Raw genomic sequence first — 14,196 nt, forward strand, 5'->3', positions numbered from 1 at the left:
CTATGCATCCCAGCAATATTGGGTTTTAGCTCCAGACTTTTCAGTATTTACAAGTTTTAATCCAGCATCCTGGCTGGTAACTTCATCTACACACTGAAGATGAATATAAATAATCTGTGGAGGTAAACTTCCCTTATTCTAAATATTTCTAAAGGTAAAAGCACACAATTTTATTTTAGAAATACAAGTAGAAATATCTCTGGGAAGTCTATCTGTTGCAGATTTAAAGATTTTATTATTTGCAGTACAGGTCCAAATCCTGTACTGTATACTGTAGTCAAATAAAGTAGATGCTAAAAACTTCCCATAAGCCAGAGAGAGGGTAGAAGAGAGGTGAAGAGACAGACAAATACTGTTTGTATAAATTACTGATCAAGATTTCAGTGCAAAGAGCCTTTTTTTTTTTTAACCAGATTCCTACAATGGTATAAAGGAAGAACATCAACATTTAGGTTTAGATTCACTAGAACAATTGCTAAGCATGGAACTGTCTCCAAACTTTTAAATATAATATAAACTTTTTTTTCAAAGAGGAAAGGTTTCCTGTGCAGAATAAATAAATGCAGAGAACGGGTGAGGGTGAGAAGGAGCCAAGGGTTAGAGCCCAGCTTGCTGAAACGTCCCTTAGTCCTACCCTTAATCTGTACAGCAGCCCTGGGTCTTAGCAAAACACAGCTAGAAACCCACTGCCCAAATGGGCACTCAGATAATACATAATAAAAAACACTATCTTCCTAATACTGCAAGAGCTACCTAATACTATCAACTCAAATCTGTGATCTTAAACTCAGTATTATATAATAAACTAATAGTCAAACCAAGGTATACTTTAACCAGTGATTCTAGATTTGCTAAATACTAATAAACTTCTCAGTTTTGAAGAATGAAGAACATAACCTTCTTTCACTGATTTACTATTTTGGTCACACAAAAATACAGTGTTTTAAGCATAGTGAAAAGTACATAATCAACTCAAGCACAAACTCTAAATTTTCGTTGCCTAGAATACACTAGGGTTGCACTACCATCGCAGTCACTCACATGCGGCCACTGCACAACTAAACTGTGGCTAATCTGAATTGAGATGTGCTCTTAACTGTAAAACACAAATTCAGTTAAAGATTTCAAAGACTCAGTTAAAAAAATGTAAAGTAAATGTTGTAATATTTGACATATTGAGTTATTAAAATTAATTTCACCTTTTTACTTTTTAATGTGACTAGCAGAAAATTTTAAATTACATGTGACTCACCAATATCTATTAGCACTATAATAATCTCAAGAATACCTCATCAATACTAAGAAAGTCAAAAATAATTACTTAAAATACTTATAAAATAATGATTATTTCTGATAATTATCTGGCTTTAGAGGTATTTTAAGGCTGGCATATTTTTAAACTTTTTTTTTTTTTTTTGCAGTAACCACTAATTCTTTGAGCCAGAAACAGGCATTCCTCTTTTTAATCTAACATTTAGCATTCTATTGGAGTGGGTAGCGTTATTTCAGCAATACAAATCACAGCAGAGGTGGTTAAAAGAAGCAATCAAGAAGGCAATTTACATCAGGGAGACTGAAATTGAAACTGCAACAAATGGCCAGTGTGGGCAGCTAAAGGGTGAAGGAGAGTGGAGAAGAAATTGGGGACTGGGGGTTGAATTCAAATCCTCTTCTGGATGTGTGATAGGTACTTCCTGGTGCTTCAAGAAAAGGACTCTCCCAGATAGTGAGATTACTATGAACAATGTGATATGAAGCAACAGGGCTTTTTATTTTCCAAAGAATCCCAATATAAAGTTATGGCCATTGTAAGCATCAATCCCTTACTAAGCTCCCCATCACTGTCAATTCCAAATGCACCAGTGCAGGCCACAGCCTTGCAGCATTTCCACTAGAGAGCAGCCTAAAGAGCCTGCTAACAACACAGCTCCCACTAAGATCCTGTTATCACTGTTGTGTCTAGGCTACTACGAACTTTTAAACAGTAAGTCTAAGTCAATTCAATTAACTCTGATATTTCTACCAAGACAACAGATTAACATTTGAGTTAGAGTCTTTTTTTCTTCAAAAGTTGTGACAGCAAAAGGATGCTTTTAAAAATATAACATATATACTTATAAATACATTTATATACATATAATTAACAATGGATTTAAAATTAACTTGAAGAGTATCTTACAGCTCATCTAAGCATTTCAAAAGGAAAACATATAGAGCAACCTCTACTTTTTTCACATACTGTTTATCAGCTAAATATTTTATATTGGCTTAATATTTTAATTTTTTTTCAAATGTTCCTAATGTTCTCTAAGTCTTCCTTAAACATTTCCTTTGCATTATGTAGGCAAAAGAAAAAGTAGCAGGCAAGTTGTTGCCTTCTAAACATAAATGACCTTGGTTTTAGACTGTACTGATCCTTTTCTTATATTATATAACCACCATTCTGTTATTACATCTAGCATTACAGTTTAACAACTGTACTTTTAAATAAAATACATTTTAATATTTGATAGAACAAACATCCCCCATTACTCTTTTTTAAAAAATGTTGGCGACCGGGTGTGGTGGCTCATGCCTGTAATCCCAGCACTTTGGGAGGCTGAGGCGGGTGGATCACTTGAGGTCACGAGTTCGAGACAAGCCTGACTAGGATAGTAAAACCCCATCTCTACTAAAAACACAAAATCAGCTGGGCATGGTGGTGCACACCTGTAATCCTAGCTACTTGGGATGCTGAGGACGAGGATTGTTTGAATGTGGGAGGCAGAGATTGCAGCGAGCCGAGATTGCACCACTGCACTCCAGCCTGGGCAACAAGAGTGAAAATCCACCTCAAAAAAAAAAAAAAAAAGTTGGCTAGTATCATTCATTTATCATTCCATATGAATTTTAGAATCATTTTGTTCCTGAAAACTTTATACTCAGTAAATTATATAACCATTTAAAAAACAAATTTAGATCTCTATCAAATACTTTACACTAAAATAATTTTTAGATAAAATGCATTAAAAAGAAATGATAAAGCATTAGAAGAAATTTGACTTAGGTAAGACTTTATAGTATGATATCAAAGATAGAAATGCTGAAGAAAAAATTGATAGATTTAAGTAATTCTAATTAACTGTTTATAAAACAATTGTATTTCCATAAAAAAATTAAGGTAAACTGAGTACACACACACAACTGTAACATAATAGCAAAGGGCTTATACTTCATACTTAAGTGTATGAAGAGCTCTTTCAGAATAGTAAAATACAAACATCTGGCCGCGTGTGATGCTAGTACTTTGGGAGGCCAAGATGGGCAGATCACTTGAGGTCTGGAGTTCAAGACCGGCCTGGTCAACGAGGTGAAACCCCATCTCTACTGAAAATACAAAAATTAGCTGCGCATGGTGGCGAGCACCTGTAATCCCAGCTACTCAGGAGTCTGAGGCAGGAGAACTGCTTGAACCCGGGAGGCAGAGGTTGCAGTCAGCCAAGATCAGGCTACTGCACTCCAGGCTGGGCAACAGAGACTCTGTCTCAAAAAAGAAAATAAAATAAGATTAAAAAAAAATCCTAAAAGAAAGGTGAATAAAGGACACAAATAATTTATGAAAAATGAAAATGGCCATAAACAGACGAAAAAAGTGCTCAACCTCACTCATATTACAACAATGTATATTAAAACAATGATATCATTTTTTTCACCTATAAGATTAGCAAAGACAAGCCTAAAAGTGGGGAAAGTCAAAAGAAATAATAGTGCTTAATGTAGGGAAAATATGAGGAAATGGATATTCTCACATACTACTAAAGAAAGTCTATCAATCCATCATTGGAGAAAACTTTGGCAATGTATATTAAAATATTTGAATGTACTCTTATACAGCAAATCCAATTCAAGGTCCATTTCCTAAGAAAATATATATTCCTAAATGTTTATATAAGGATGTTAATCTAAGCACTATTTACAAAAGTGAAAAGTAAAAAACTAAATGTTATACAGTAAGGGACTGGTTACAAATGTCATCATACGTTTGACGATAGGGTGGACTTCTATGTAATCATTATGATTACAAATTTGTTGACATGTCATATTTAAAAAGGAAAAATTTTAAAGCTGTGAAGTGCTTAGCATAGTACCTGATCACATAGTAAGCATTCTATATATTTTAAAGTTATTACTTCATGGAAAATTTCAAGCATACACAAATATAGAGAGAGTAAGATGATGAACCCCTACCACACAACTTCAAAAATTATCAACACTTTGCTACTGTCAGTATTTTTTAAAGTTTGCAACTACCCCTCCCTTCCCATTCACAGTGCATATAGGTTTTTCCTACCAAAAGTACATGAATGTATTGCACACTGTATGTAAGCATACACAAAGTCAGAAGAAATTTATACCAAAATTTTATTCATGGTAAATCTCTAAACGGTAGAATTATGGGTGATTTATTTATTTCTCATTTTATCCGCATTTTCTCATTTTTCTAAAATAAGCATGTATTATGTAATTTTAATAGCTTATTAAAAGAAATGAATTCAAGCAAATATATGTCAAAGAATGAGAAGTTGTTTCTGAATTATACTTTTAGATGTTAAAAACATACAAGAAAAAAATTATACAAAGATTTTTTTTTTTAATGAAGGGTAGGTTAATATCCACTTAGTCTCCCAGGTTTTCTACTGCTATTGTTCAATGGTGACCCACATTTCAACCAAATGCAATATATCAACCTTGACGGGATTCTGACTCAAACATCCAATTGTAAAAAGAGTTTTTTGGACAACTGGGGAAATGTGAACAGACTGGATATTAAGTTATATTAGAAGTTATTATTCTATTAATGTGATACTGATATATTGTAGTTATTTTTTAAGTCCTTATCTGTTTGGAAATAAGATGATATCTATGATTTGCTCTGTAATATTCCACCCAAAAATAAGAAGTAGGGAATGGTATAGAGTTTCAGTTTGACAAGATAAAAAAGTTCTAGAGATCTGTTGTACAATGTACATATAGTTAACATTACTATACTATACATTTAAAAATGGTTAAGGTGGAACATTTTATGTGTATTTTACCACAATTAAAATAAAGATTTACAAGATAACTATTAATGCTCGTTAATGGATATAGATAAGTGTATTTAGACGTTTAAAAAAATGATGATCATACAGCACTGGTATACACTGAATCATTGAAAGATTTAATTTTATTTAGTTTGCCAAGGGAGAAAGATAAATACATTTATATGTAACATTTTTATTAAACAATCAGATAGTTTTAGGTTAAACAAAACTATCAGAAGAATAATTCAAACACCCTTAGTAGGAAAAACAAATGTTGGCTGTTGAAAGACTTCTTAACTCTAGCCGTAGCTGAATTACAGTAAGTAAAAATCCCATTTTTGCTAACAATGAAGTTTTTATTACGTAGAGTCAATAATCACAATAGTAATTTGGAATAGAATAACAGTAATGTGAAAAGAGACTCTATAATCAATAATACTCCATGGATAAACAATTGAGAACTGTAAAAATTAAGACTCAATTTGTTTTTTTATCAATCTGAAGCCTACAACTAGAATATAACAATATCTTGGTCAAGTGTGGTAGCTCACACCTGTAATCCTAGCACTTAGGAGGCCAAGGTGGGAGGATAGCTGGAGCCCAGAAATTTGAGATCAGCCTGAGCAATGTAGCGAGACCTCATCTCACGAAAACCAACAAACTTTTTTGTTGTTGTTAAGAAAAAAAAAAACATATATGTATATATAAAACAATACTTTATAGTTATTAGGTCTGTATAGTGCTTTGGCATTCAAGTAAAAAAACTGGTCTAGACATCTCATGATTTCACTGGTCTGTCTGGCTGCGTAGCTTGCTGTGGCCTAAAAAATAAACTTCTTCCTTGCAGTTGTTGTGAACTTTTCCTATCATTTTGAATGAAGTCACTCACAGCACAGCCACTGTCGGTAGTTTATCAGACAGCTGATATTTCAGGGAGATGAACAAAAAGTTAATGCATTATTGAGACTTAAAACAGCATATAAATGCAGATTATTTTTAAAAAGCCAAAAAGCCAAAAAAAGCAAAAAACAAAAAAACCTCCCTTCTAGCTATTTCAACTTACCCAGTCTGTTCCCTCATTCTATAAAACTAAGATAACTACCAACCTTGACAGATTATCATAATATTAAACAGAGAACACATACAAAAATTGTCTAGAAGCAGCACTGGGTCAATGTCTAGCACATAACAGATGATCGCAATTTTTTTTAGTTTCCTTTATGTTCTTGATTCTAACTGAAAAAGGAATGAGCTGAATAGATGCTTACAAGACATATTCCTAAAGTAGGTGTCTGGTTTTTGGTTTTGCTTAAGTCATTAAGAGAAAAGTTTCTATCAGTGTTCTAAAATAAGTATTTTTGTTACCACAAAGACACCACTTTTAGTTAGTGTACACACCATTGCCATGTGACTCTCTCCACATCTGTCGGCATGGGCAGACAAACTGAAGCTCCCCGGCTGAGGCACCTCGGCCAAGACATCCCAGTGACCACAGGGATGGTGCAAAGCACAGACTATAGTAGAGCTGAGAGACCTAACAAGAGACAGAAAGACATGGAAAAGGAGACAGAGGGAGGAATGGGATTGTGGTAAGGAAGAAAGAGAGGGGAAGAAGAGAGGGCAACAAAGCCAGGGACCAAGATGAGGACACTGAACACGGATGCAAGCATAGAGTGAGCCTCAGTAAGCAAGACAATGATAGAGAGTGGGTAAGCAAGTCAGAAACCAGCAAAGAGGCAAAGCGGCAAGCCGGCACAAAGACATGAGCCTGGACAGGACAGTGAATACACGCATGTGTGAGGGCAGGAGGGAAGGAGGAGCTGGGTCTAGATGCTGAGGAGGAGAGGCTACCTAAACAAGAAAGAGAGCAGGGTTCGTGGAGAGAAGCTGAAAGAGGCTAAACGGTACCAGGACACTGCATTAAGGTAGTTCAAACTTGATCAAAACCTATCTGCTTTTCATTATTTTAAAAAGTCTTAGGCCTACCTGAATTATCTCTGATTGTTCAGCCAGAGCCTTCCTTTGTGCCTCCAGCGAAGATACCTGTTGCTGATAAATCAAGCGTTGTTTCTCCCAGTCCAGCGATTTCTGACGGAATTCCTGAGGAAGCAATTAGAGTACTTAATTTCTGAGTGCTTCTCCTCACTGTCACTACTTCCCAGACTCCCTTCTACTTTAATTTCTCCCCATGTCCCTGGGTACGCTCGCACCTTTCTCCACAGCAGGAGACCCATTACTCACTTAGCTAACAGAGCCAGAGAGTAACACTAAATTCCTCACATACTGTGCCTCTGGATATCTGTCTTTCTAAATTTAACACCCTAATGGTGAGGAGTATGAAACGCAGATGCTAAGCACTGGATTCAGATGTTTTTATGGATTTGCTGCCACCTAAGGGTTGTTATAATTTTCTAGTGAATTTTCAGAAAACTGATGTTAAGATAACTAAAATTTTAAAGTATGATTACAGATATCCCTCGCTATCCAAATTCTTGATATCCAGACCCAAGAATTGAACAGATTAAATTTTCAGATAAGTCCTTTGGTAACCCAAATCTTACTTCTCAGTATCTAAAACTCAAGAACCAAGTAGATTCAGACAATACAATATCCTTTGATATCCAAATTTTTATTATCTCAACAGAGGAACTGCAAAGGCTTGAATAACAAAGAAAATCTGTACTAAATTTTAACAGATATTTGTAACCCAAAGCCGAACAGTTCAAAATTAATGATGGATCAATAGTAACATCAAATTGCATGATCAAGAAAATGATTTCAATATTTATGAAAATGGGGCAAATCAAAGGGAAAGGAAATTCAATCTTTCTATCACTGTCTTCCAGGATCCTCAACTCCAGAAGTCTCAGGCTCCTTAAGATAACTGTTGTTAACCAAATTTCTGATATTCATTCATTCAATCATTCTACTATATATGCCAGGTACTGCTTTAGGTGTCAGGGATACAATACTTAACAAACAAAAACCCTAGTCCCACTCAACTGGGGGCAACAGATGACACATTTCTTGTATGGTATAGCAGACGGTAATACACGATTTGGAGAAAATAGCATGAAGTCTTCAGAGTTGGGGTTGTAATTTTTAAAAGGGATGGCCAGACTGAGTGAAAAACATTTTAGTAAACACTTAGGGAGATGAGGGTGAAGTTACAATACTCTGGGTGGAAAGAACAGCCTTGAAATAAGAGCATCCTGGTGTGTATAAGGGTGAGAAAGGAGACTGGTGTGGCTGGAATAAAGTGAATGAAAGGGAAAATAGGAGAAGACAAGGTATGAGAATGAGACCACGTAGGCCATTAGGATAACCTAGGTTTTTTTTCTTTTTAATACTTTAAGTTCTAAGGACCATGTGCACAACGTGCAGGTTTGTTACATATGTATACATGTGCCATGTTGGTGTGCTGCACCCATTAATTCATCATTTACATTAGGTATATCTCCTAATGCTATCCCTCCTCCCCCTGCTCCCCACAATAGGACCCGGTGTGTGATGATCCCCTTCCTGAAGCTGCTGGAAGGTTTTTGTATAGGAAGTGATATAATTTGATTTACATTACAGCAGAATCATTCTGGCTATTGTGCTGAGAAAAGAGAAGTCTAAGATGACTCCGAGGTTTTTAGGTCGAGCAAACTGAGTTGCTATCAACTAAAACATGAATCAGTGTTGGGGAGATGAGGAAGAGAAAGACAAGACCTTTAGCTTGGATATGTTAAGTTTGACACATTTCAGACACCATAGTGGAGATAGGAAACAGGCAGTTGAAAGTTATTCTGTCATGAAGAGGCAAGGTCTCGGCTAGATATATAAATTTTGAATTGTGAACATATACACAGTGTTAAAGCTATGAAATTCAATGGGACCAATAGGGGAGTGAGCGTAGACAGGAAAAAAAAAAAGGAAAGGTCCAATGACATGATCCTAGGTTAAGGAGTAACGGAGACTGAGGAGTGATGAACAAGGAGAAAAATGAGAGAAATGTGGTTTTTCTCAAGCCAAGTCAAGAAAGTGGGTAAGGAGGCGGGAGAGACCAGCTCTCCTACAAAGCTGTAGGTAGGATGAGGAAGATGAGGACCAGCCCACAGGCTCTGGGAATGTGTAAGTCACTGGTGACCTCTATGTGAACAGCTTCTGTAGTGTGAGGGGACAAAAGCCTTGAGTGGGTATAAGAAAAATGAGACAAGAGAAACTGGAGACAAGTATAGATAACGGAAGTAATTTTTTAGTTATAAAATGAAAGAAATAAAATGGGGCAGAGGAGGAAGAGACAGGTCAAGAGAGGATATTTAAGAGGAGGGAAATTTGGATGCTGGTAAAAAATATCCAGTAGAGAGAAAAAATTAAGGGTGCAGAAAAGAGAGGTTGAACTACTAGAGTAATGCCCTGGGTAGAAAAGGGGAGGGCATGGGTAGTTCCTCCAGGAAGGCAGGCAGGGTACATGGGCACAGATGCAGATAGGTGGGTGGACACAGAGCTGGAAGTCTATACACAGAAAGGAAGATATAACCCAAAGGTGAGCATGTGGGGATAGGTGTTGAGAGTTTGAGGAGAAAAGCAGAAGTCTGATATACTCATTATGGAAAGCAGGAGATGAGAGGAAATACAGTACGATTCCAGGTAGCATTAGGACTCATTTGAGGTTAGGGACCATGAATTTAAAGTGAGATCAGACAGTACAGTTAGGGTTTTCTCCAGCCATGTTCAGCGATTAAGGGTGCAGAAAAGAAAAGTTGAACTACTAGAGTTTTCTCCAGCCATGTTCAGCGATTTGCTGACAGGTAGAGAGTGGGCAGAAAGGTGGACTTAAGCAGATCTGTGATTCTGCCAAGCAAATATGAGGAAGCAAGAGAGGAGCACACGAGATGAAAGAGAAAGTTAAAAATGTAATCACAGAATTTAAAAGCTGGCTAAAGACCAATAAGTGAGAACACTGAGTAGATAATGGAGCAGTAAAAAGGCGGCAGAATTCAATCATTTTAAGGGATGGATAATGATTACTGAGAGTCAAAGGACTAGAGAGAGTTAGCTGAAAAGATAGGGATTGGTAGTCTGATAATTAAATGCTTGAAAACGAGATTCTAGAGGGGTGGCATATATTGGTAATGACAAGAGCTGAGGAATGGCAATGGGAATAAGTAGATGAGACAGAGAGATAATCAAACTATCTATGGAGGAAAGAAAGACAAGAAACTGTAAGGTCAGAGTATTATAAGCATCATCCCTCCAAATCCTGAGATCCTCAAAGTTATGGTAAGAGTAATGTTGGAGAGAACTGACAGTGAGCTGGGTGCTGAAATCAATGAGCCAAGGAAATAACCCAGAGATCAGAAGATGACTACTTTGGTTGTTATGTACATTGGCTGGCAGCATAGGCTGGTAACATGAAAATCAAAGATGAGGTTTTTGAGGTAGAAAGGAAAGAAAATAGGAAGTGGCAATGAGAAGCAAGAAGGATATAGGGTTTAGGGGGAAAAGGTATTGCTGAAAAGGGTGGAAGGGAAGCAGTATCTGCAGTCTTCTGATTCTAAGCTCTTCAAATGTAAAAAAATTTGAGATATAAAGGAATATTAAACACAGAAATTATAATTTTAAGTAACAATAATATACTGGCATTTGTGGGTGACAGGTCACTGAGAGTAAAAACTTGTAAGTGATCACACAAAGATGTTGAACAATGTTTCTCAAATCAGAATAAGCTAGGGGAGCTGGATACAATGCAGATCCCTAGGTCCTATGCCATACTGCTGGATCAGCATTTCTGAGAGCCTAAAAGCACACTGGGAATTCTTATGTCCACTGAAAAACTAATGGCAAGGACAGAGGAAGAGAGTGACAGATTTGTGCTGCTCCTTCATCTACTCTTGGTACTATTAGCTCACCACCTCCCCTTAAGTTCTCCATATATGCAACAATCATGGAGTTATTCAGTCTTAATAAAAACAAAGTCAGCAGAGAAGGAAGTGAATGCCTTACTACATCTAAATGGGAATTGAGAATAATCTGATACAGAGATTACTTTGTACAAAAAGTGCTATGTACTTTCCACATTTACTAAGCCCCCACTTTATTAGGTGCTTGAGATACAATGATATATAAGACAAGAACAATGCCCATAGAGGACTGTCTGTAACTAGTGGTCAATGCTTCCCAATGGGAGAGACACTGGCGTTTGAGGTACAATAATCCTTCCTGTGTGGAACAATCTTAGGCATATTTAGTATCCCTGGTCCCTGTCCCCTAAATGCCAGTTTTATTATGCTCAGTCATTTTGACAACCAAAAAAAAAAGGCCTCCATACATTTGCAAATGCTCCCCAAGGGTGGTAGTGCCCTGTTGAGAATTATTGATGGCCAGTAATCCCGTTAACCACAGGGAATCAGATGATGATAGCATGTATGGTGGATCACCCTCTCACCTTTGAAATAGCTTAGTGGCAGTCCTAAAGATGGTAGAAAATTGGTTTCAGAAAATAGTGCCATTAGAAACAGCATTTTCCTACATGAAGGCTGACAATCACTATGAACAAATTATTACTATGAACATACCTCTATTTTTGCAGTTAACCTCTCAATTTCAGACCGATCTTCCCTGTGATTTTTGGTATTTCCTCTGAATTCTCTCATTTGCTTTTTCTGAAGCTTTTCATAGCTTCTCTTCAGTATGCCTAACTGTAGAAACAGTTATTTCTATACTTAAAGTTTAAGAATTTATAGAGTAGTGGTGAGAAAAATTTGTATTATGAAAACAAGAGCAGTGCTAACCAGTATTACTGAGAACATGTTAGATTTCCAAACTAAAACACAAAAGGAAACTAAAAATTAAATATGTAAAACAAACATTAGTAAAGAAATACATTCAAAGAAAAAATTTAAAAAAAATTTTAAACAGAAGTTTTTTATTACAATAGCCTTGCAACTTAAAGATCCTACCACCTAGCCCCACAATAAAAGCAGCAAATAAAAACTCTTTTTCTTTCCTCTAGGTCTGTGATTCTCAAAGCTATGCTCTTGCAGAGCACTGATATTTAGGATGCAGGAGAAGAATACTTTGCAATTAAATCAGAATAAAAGCAGTTTTTTCCAAATCTGAAGAATAAAATTGAGTTAATGGACAGAATTTTTTTACTTATTTATCCCAAAATGCTTCTTAAATTTTGGATCCTCCATTATTTATAATCTAGTAACTGATAAAAATTAAAATATTAAATGTAATTTTTGGTATCAAGTATTTCACAGTATTACACAAAAACAGCCCTAACTTCTTTCAGGTACTCAACCAAGAAACATATTTTAGCATCTCTTCTAGGTAGCATCAAACCTACAATTAGGCAAACCTCTTTACCTGGATTAAAGAACAGAGAAATAGATTCCCACTCCTGTATCTTCCATGCAGTATATATTTCCCACTTCACAAAGTAGAAAGTGGCTTTCGTTAACAAAGTTCTCAAGGGTGAAAGAGAGAGAACTACATATACGACATTTAACAAAACTAAAATCTCACTTCTTCATGTAGTTTCTTCAACTCCTGCTTATACTCCATGGTCATCTCTTGCTTGATTTTTTCATGTTCTTCTACCTGCTGATGCAACATTCCAACCTAAAAGCAGAAAAGTGGTAGTATTTTTCATTAGCATTGAAACAACATCCCTGAGGTATAAAAATATAAAATAATCTCTGTATTTATTTGTAAATTCAAGTTCTCAAATGCATATATATGGTTACCCCACTTCTTAGGAAGTCAAATACCTAGTTATTTAATAAGTCTTAACATTGCCAAAAAATAGTGAACTAACAACTAGTTTTTAGAATTTCTAGGTTTAGATGAAAACTCTCTTTCTTTTTTTTTTTGTTCTTTTTGAGATGGAGTCTCGCTCTGTCGCCCAGGCTGGAGTGCGGTAGCCCAATCTCGGCTCACTGCAACCTCTGCCTCCCAAGTTTAAACAATTCTCTGTCTCAGTCTCCCGAGTAGCTGGGATTACAGGTGCATGCCACCACACCTGGCACATTTTTGTATTTTTAGTAGAGACGGGGTTTCCCCATCTTGGCCAGGCTGGTCTTGAACTCCTGACCTCGTGATCCACCTGCCTCGGCCTCCCAAAGTGCTGGGATTACAGGTGTGAGCCAGCGCACCCAGCCGAAACTGTCTCTCTCTGTCTGATTATTCTACTCAACCCTTCTCATCAAAAAAATCTCACGAAAATAAGAAATATAAAGTTTTGAGAGCCCTGGAAACCAACAATACTTCATAAAAAATCTAGAAGACTTTAAGAATAATTTCTCTACAATAAAGTACAGAATAGTAATGTCAGACAGGAAAAAAAAGGAGGCTTGTGCCTGCTTTACCATTTGCCCAACTTCAGAGAAACGAGTTCCACCAACCATGGTAAGGAAGTTATCCTAACCCACTTTTCAATGATTTGATACCAGAGACATCTATTTTCTGCCAAGCCTTCACCTCCACAAGTATCCAGAAGTAATTCTTTTAATAACCAGCTAGAATTTCATCTACTGATAAGTAGGAAGGGAGAGGGAAAACAGGGAACAGGAGGGAATAAACAAACACCATCTAGAACAGTAAATTTCTTAAAAGTACTAGAAATAAACTACTTATAAGAATGAGAAGTTAATGCAATTCCAATAAAAAATTATAGTGGAATTTATTTTTGTAAGAGAACTTGAAAAAGTCAATATAAAGTTCAAACTGGAAGAATGGGTAAATACAGCCAATAAAATGGAAAAGTCTAGTTTTAAAAAAAAAAAGATGTAAGTGAATGATGTAACTGAATTTCTGGATGAAAGGAAACTTTCTGAGCTTAAAACTAATGAAAAAGTAATTTTAAAATGATACATTTAACCATGTAAAACTTCTATTTTAAAAAAATCCAATTAACAAAATTAAAAGGTAAATAAACAGAGAAATATTTACAAAAAATCAAAGGGCTTTTAACTTTTAGTATACAAAAAACTCTTACAAATTTGTAAAAAGTAGTAAGCTCTCAACAGAAAAATAACTCAAGGACAAGAATGATTCCCACAAAAATATAAATGTCCAATAAACATGAAAAAAGACTTAATTTCACGAGTAATCAGAGGAAAACATCCAATGGCATTTTACA

General features: G+C 35.9%; 1 protein-coding gene across 5 annotated transcripts in view; it reads right to left on the minus strand.

The window, feature by feature from the left end:
- CEP63 (centrosomal protein 63kDa) overlaps window positions 1–14,196 on the minus strand; it is an 87,332-nt gene that overhangs the window by 28,751 nt on the left and 44,385 nt on the right. For all 5 annotated transcript variants that reach the window (XM_011958190.1, XM_011958186.1, XM_011958189.1 and 2 more), the window contains 3 exons: window positions 12,582–12,677; window positions 11,627–11,749; window positions 7,050–7,163 (listed from right to left, as the gene is read on the minus strand). In XM_011958190.1, coding sequence (XP_011813580.1) covers window positions 7,050–7,163; window positions 11,627–11,749; window positions 12,582–12,677 — 333 coding nt within the window. The remainder of the gene's footprint in view (window positions 1–7,049; window positions 7,164–11,626; window positions 11,750–12,581; window positions 12,678–14,196) is intronic.

This window comes from Colobus angolensis, unplaced genomic scaffold (assembly GCF_000951035.1).
Source record: "Colobus angolensis palliatus isolate OR3802 unplaced genomic scaffold, Cang.pa_1.0 Scaffold46, whole genome shotgun sequence".
Classification (NCBI taxonomy): domain Eukaryota; kingdom Metazoa; phylum Chordata; class Mammalia; order Primates; family Cercopithecidae; genus Colobus; species Colobus angolensis.